This window comes from Paroedura picta, chromosome 16 (assembly GCF_049243985.1).
Source record: "Paroedura picta isolate Pp20150507F chromosome 16, Ppicta_v3.0, whole genome shotgun sequence".
NCBI lineage: Eukaryota > Metazoa > Chordata > Lepidosauria > Squamata > Gekkonidae > Paroedura > Paroedura picta.
Genome location: NC_135384.1, coordinates 1,437,216 through 1,443,215, shown reverse-complemented (window position 1 = coordinate 1,443,215; position 6,000 = coordinate 1,437,216). Strand labels below are relative to the sequence as shown.

Below are 6,000 nucleotides of genomic sequence, written 5' to 3'. Positions count from 1 at the left end.
GGCCCAGGACAGGGAAATCAAGGGGGACACCTTTTGCCATCCATCCGGACACTTCTCCAGCTCCAAAAGTCTGCAGCTGCTGCCAGGTCTGCTCCTGGACTCCAGCAGGACGTGCAACGTTGGCGTCTCTCCGGCTCCGTTCCCAAAATAGCTACTCAAGCCCCTGTCTCTTTCAAGCACTGACAAGGTAGAGAAAGGCCCAGAACACAAGGGGGGGGGGCTGTCACCGGGGTGGGACACCCCGCCTGCTGTGATCTGAGCACTCTTGAGTGTTGGGAGACGGGCTGCTTCAGGAAAGCACTCGCTCCCTTGCTCGCTTGCCCGGCCTCTCCACCGCTCCCCCCCCCCAAAGCACCCCCCAGCTCCCTTTGCTGGCATTCTCCATTAGATCCTTGTTCCGTGGGACAGACACAGCCCTGGAGGGGCAGGGCGCGGATGCTGCCAAAATCCATCACGTTAGCGGCAGCTTTGCTGATCCAAGTTCTCCGTTGAAGAAGGAGATGGGAGGAGTCAGAAGCAAGGTCAGGGGGTGTGTGGAGCTGGCAGCAGCAGGGGGGCAGAGAGGAGAAGCAGGAAACACACTGGGCCCTGCGTGCCCCCTCCTCTGCCCAGGGGGCCACTGGCTTTTCTTTGGGATTCACTGGCTCTGCTGTGGGCAGTGGGGGATAGGAGGCCTAGCTGGCCCCCCAGCCAGGACAGTGCCCAACAGGAAACATATCCCACGTGGACTACCCCCAAGCTGCCAAAAAAGATGCCCAGAGGGTCTTTCCCATGCACAGAGCACCCCTCAGCAGAAGGCCTTCCTAGCCAGAAGGGTCGGGTGGGCAGCAGCGAGCTGGCAGTACTGGGGAACCTCATCTTTTTGGACCTTGCCAAGAGCTGTGGCACGTTCTCCAAGAGGGCATGAAACCTAAAAGCCAGGCATTTGCACGGGGTGAGGGGCAGGAGCTGGGCTGGTGCTTTAGGGCTAGGAGCTGTCCAGACTACACTTCTCCCTCATTTGCATCTTATGGGGTGGGAGGAAGGGGTGGTCTCCACCTTCTTGGTGCCCCTCTCGGCATGCTAGAGAAGGAGCAGATTGCCCACCCTACCCACCATCGGTTCTCTCCCAAACTCCCCATTTTTCCCCCACCTCCAGCCCAGAAAGAGGCCCTGCTCTCCTGGTCACCCCCTCCCTGGGCCAAGAAGCACCAACGGACGGTGGCCTTTGACCTTGTGGAGCCTCAGGCCTCTGCTCAACCTCAGGGCCCAGCTGGCCGTCTGCTCCACAGCCCGGAAATAAGCAGAGTCCAAACCAAGCTGCACAAGAACTTCTATAATCAACATGATTCAACAGTAAAATTCCACCGACAAAGCTAAGAAACTCTTCCATCAAAAAAAAAAAAAAAAAGATCGAACAAAACTCTGTTAAAGCTGAAAAAGACCACATTTTTTCTCTTTTTTTTTTTTTTGTGTTGTTTTCTTTTGTTTCCTGCCCAAAGCAGGAATTGCTCAACCACGGAGCCAGTCTTAGGCACCAAGTCCTGCCTCTGTCGCGATTCACAAACTTCACACACGATAACTCAGCTTCAGGAAATCCACCGGATGCGCCCGTGCGGGAGCCGTTCAGTCACCGCCACGTCCTCCCTGGGCCGGACGGCAGAAGCCGGGGCTGATCGGGGAAGCCCCTGCCGCGTTCTTGCCACGGATCGACAGGGGCAAGGCGGCCATTTTGTTCCGGATTCTTCTGCCGACCGAATAAACAAGGAGATGCTTCCAAAATGGCCACCGGCAGATAAATAGGCCATCCTCTTCCAATATCAAATCCCAGATTGTGCTTGTCGGTCGAGTCTCCCCGATCCAAACACGGGTAGGGAGAGGGCCCCCTTCCTCTCGTATCCACGTCAACCTCTGTGCCCCCAAAAGAGCACCGGAGGACCAACCACAATGGGCTCAAGGTTTGGAGTGCAGGGGGGGCACAAGAGATGCACCACGTCAGCTGCGGGCGGGCGGGTGGGGTCTCTAGTCAATGTTAGAGGCCACGTTTGGGCACCTGTTGGGAGGGGACGACGACGGGCCTCTTGAGCCCCTTTGCTGAGGGACCCGCAGTGGGGAGAGGCCAGTCCCTCCTGCCCCCGTCGTCCGAGGGGTGTACCGGAGGAGAGAGGACGGCATGCCCACCTGACCGAGCCACCAAGAAGAGGAGCGGAGCCAAACTTTCCGCCACTTGAAAGTCACGCACCATTTCCAAAATCAATTCCTAAATTTCAAAAAACGGCACCTTGGAAATTTCCATCGTGAGGGGCACTTTAGTGGCGGGGTGGGAGGGGGAAAGGTAAACCTCAACCGATTTTTTTTAAGGCAATCATGGAATCAGATCAGCAGAGCTTCCGCAAACGCAACCTTTCCCACCCTAGCTAGGGTCTTCCTCCCTAAAATCTCTCTCCCCACCCCCCACAGCATTGTCTGAGGCATGTTTTCTTTTTTAAAAAACGAATGTCAAGAAAATAAATTCGAATTTCTGCATGGAATTGACTGACTGAGTAAATGGGTGGGAAGGATTCTTCCCAAATTCATTGTGGCCCTTCTGGGTTGACGGGGAGTGTGGCTCCCCCAACAACAGGCACCTTCCGCTGGGCGGCTTGAAGCCAGAAAACAGGTATTGCGGGGCCCTGTTCACCTTGTCCACGCCTCATTCCACGGGGGGATCAGGACTGGGGAGGGGGGCTCAACCCTTTTGTGGGCAGAAAGAGAACGGGGGAAGCGGGGTGAGACCGGACTGGGAGGAGGCCAGCTGTATCCCACGTTCTGTCAATCCCAGCCAGCCCAGAGTCCATCGTCGGAAGGGGAAGATCCCCAGGAGAAAAGGATCCGCTTCCCAGTAACCCCCCCGACGGCTGGAGGACGACTCAGGCACTGACCCCGCTGTCGAGCGTCCGGGGCTGGGGGGGAGGGACGGGGGGGGTGGCTCGTCCCGTCCACCCCGGCCAAGCTGAGTTCTCCCCTCTCCACCTTGGCGTCGGAGGGTGTCCAGCCGCCCCTCCCTCTCATACTTTGTAGTAGATGTTGGCGGGGCTCTGCGGCGGCATCTCCTGGACGATGTAGACGGGGTGGCCGTAGTCCCCGCTCACCTTCTCGTAGTGGGGGCAGAAGGCGCTGTCTGAAGTCCTGAGCGGGATGATGATGTCGCTGGGCTCCGAGCCGTTGTTGTTGCCCCCGCCGGCCCCGACCCCCCGCTTGGGGCTGGTCAGGGTGCTGAGCGAGAGGGGCGGGTGGTGCGACTCGCTGTGCTTGGCCTGGCGCCGGCGGTAGCACAGGGCCCCCGTCACGGCGGCCGCCACCAGCAGGACGAAGGCGGCTCCCCCGGCGGCCCCGGCGATGATGGGCACGTTGGACTGGGGCAGGGGCCCGTTCTCGCCCCCCACTTTGCCCGTGGTGTTTCCCGTTGGGGGTCCTGTGAGGGGGCAGGGAAGAAAAGGAGGCTTAGTGGAGACCTCCCGGGAGGGCAGAGGCCAGGCCCTCCGCCTGACTCGTCCCGTTACACGCTTGCTTTTCTGACTGCACGGCTGGCTCCCAGCTGCACAATGGAGCCTCTACCCCATGGGGCCCTCAACACTTCTCCTGGGGCGCTTTTGCCTACCAAGGCTTCTGACTGGCCACCGGGTATTCGGTTGCCTTGGCAGCAGATGCCAGCATGGCACAAAGCTCTTCCCTGGCAGACTGGAGGTTTGCTGCGGCTGCCATTTTGCAGCTGGCTCCGCCTCCTGCAGAAGCCATTTTGTGGTGGCCATTTTGTGGCTACGTCTATCACATCGTGCCAGGATTCCAAAGGTGCCCCCGGGCTCAGGAAGGTCCGGGGCCCCCGCCCTGCCCCCACATATCAGCGTGGGAGCAGGCTAGGCTGAACCCAGGTGCAATCCATGCCACTAAATATAGGACAGAGAAGAGCTATTTCCCCATAAATTATGTTTCCCAAGCCACTCCCTGTGGGCCATGTGGGAGCGCAAGAAAAGACTTGCTGGAGATGCTGGCGTTTGATTCCCCACGGACCAGATTTGGGGGGCAGGGAAGAAGGGGAGGCCGGAAGCCATAGGATCCCCGCTCGCCCTGCAGAACAGGAGCCCCGAAAGAACGGCCATCCATCTGAGGGAGGATTGGGCTGCTTACCGGTCCCCCCCCCCGTCCCCCCCGCACAGCTGCCGCGCTCTCAGAGAGAAATTTCCGCAGCCTTGGCAAGAGCAGGCATGTCCAAGCAGCCCCACTTGGCGGGCAAAGGGGCTCGTTAGTGTCTGTCGTCTCTGGTTAATGGAGCTAATTGCCTCCCCGATCCCTCCCCTGGCCCGGCTCTGCAGGGTTCACTTCAGCCATCAGCATCAATAAAGCTCAATCCGAACCCACGCTCGGCTCCCTGGCCGCTCCCTGCCACGGAAGAGAGGCGGGAGAGCAGGAGGCTCCCCTGCAGCCGGGCCCCCAAAGCCACCCCCCTCCCACGCCTGGGCCCAGAGGAAGCAGCCCTCGCCCTGCCCTCTCCCGCCCGGCCGACAGCCCCTCTGCGCCTCCGAGGTGGAGCCAGCGGGCTCAGGGCCGGGACCCCTGGGTCCCCCGAGAGCAGGGAAAGAGCGGCCAGGGGGAGCCTGGACCCTGGGGGTCCCTGGGAAATGGGATGCCCGCAGCCCCCCAGGGTGGGCTTTCCTGGGTCTCACCAGCACTCATACCCTGAAACCCTGCTTGGCCTCTAAGGTGCTGACGGGTAGATATTCCTTCAGAGCCAATTTTCCTGACATGCTCATTGGGACATTCTTTGGGAAAGGTGGAAAACACCGCCGGGAAACGGAATTTCTTTGGGCCCTGGTGTTGAGGAAGGGGCAAGGCGGCAGGTCACTTGGCTCGGGGGCCGGTCCAGGCAAGGAGGGCGTCCCTGCCGGTCTCTGGGCATACCTGGGTTCATCTCCTTGCTGGGCTCAGCGGCACCTGACGACCCTCGCTCCTTCTCAGCGGGTGTGTCTGGAACTGACTTCTGGGATTTCGAGCCCGTGTTGGGATCTGGGGTCAAGGGCAGAGAGAGAGAGGGGGGTGGGCAAAGGCAGAGCCAGCAGCTGAGGCAGGGCGCTCCCAAGGGGGGCTGGGGGGTCGGCGAGGCAGCCTGCCGTCCCTCCCTCCCAGAGCACCACCTCCCCCCCCCTGCTCGGGCACCCAGGGTGTGGGCATGTCGGTCCTGGGAACCTGGAGAAATGCAAACTAGGCTAGTAGGTCAAGCTCCCATTTCAAAAAGCTGCCTTTTGAGTCCCACAGAATTCCGCATCTGCCAGAGCACGGGATTACACAAGGAGCTCCTCCTTTTCTTTCCCAGCCAGCCCCCAGAGCTCAGGTCAGCCGAAAATACTCCTTTCAGTGGTTTTATTATTGAGCCGAAAAAGAGTTCCCAAATTATGGAACGGGGCGAAATGCTTTCAAATTTAAAAACCCATCTTCTGACTTGGGAAAATTTCAAATCTAATAATTGGAAAAAAACTGAAATGGCTGATAAAAATTTCGGGAGAAGCTCGGTCTAGCAGATGCCCCCCCCCCACGCAGCAAATCCATTCCTGCTCTAGTTTGCTCTCACAACAGCCCTGCAAGGAGCGCGGAGGAAGGAGCAGCCCTGTGACCTTCACAGCGAGGACTCCCATGTCCCAGAGGCATCCAGCCCATGGCTTGTTCTGAGCCAGGCGTGCCTGATCCGAGGGAGGGGCAGGGAGGGTGAGATTGCAGGTGCGCCTGAGGGGGTCTTGGCACCCTGGGTGGGATGACTCCCCCAGCAGGGAGAAAAGGAGACCGGAGCTGTGTGAATCCACTCCCCTTTGCTCCCGCCCTCCCTGCTTCCCTGGCAGTAAGGAGTTGGTCTGAGTAAGCCCCAGGAGGTACCAGGCCTTGCCAGTGCAAGCCCCCAAATCCAGAGGATTCTGAAGGCGGGCAGAAGGCCTGACTGGCATACACATGGAGGGACTGCCCCGTGACCCCCCAGAGCTGCCAACGGCCCCC

General features: G+C 59.8%; 1 protein-coding gene across 4 annotated transcripts in view; it reads right to left on the bottom strand.

Moving 5' to 3' along the window:
* Positions 1–1,300: 1,300 nt before the first annotated feature.
* The window catches only part of EFNB3 (ephrin B3), a 40,507-nt gene continuing 35,807 nt past the window's right edge, over positions 1,301–6,000 (bottom strand). For 3 of the 4 annotated variants that reach the window (XM_077314061.1, XM_077314063.1, XM_077314062.1), the window contains exons 4-5: positions 4,918–5,022; positions 1,301–3,433 (exon numbers count right to left, since the gene is read on the bottom strand). In XM_077314061.1, coding sequence (XP_077170176.1) covers positions 3,027–3,433; positions 4,918–5,022 — 512 coding nt within the window. In that variant the 3' untranslated portion in view covers positions 1,301–3,026. The remainder of the gene's footprint in view (positions 3,434–4,917; positions 5,023–6,000) is intronic. The other variant, XM_077314064.1, reaches the window with a different exon arrangement.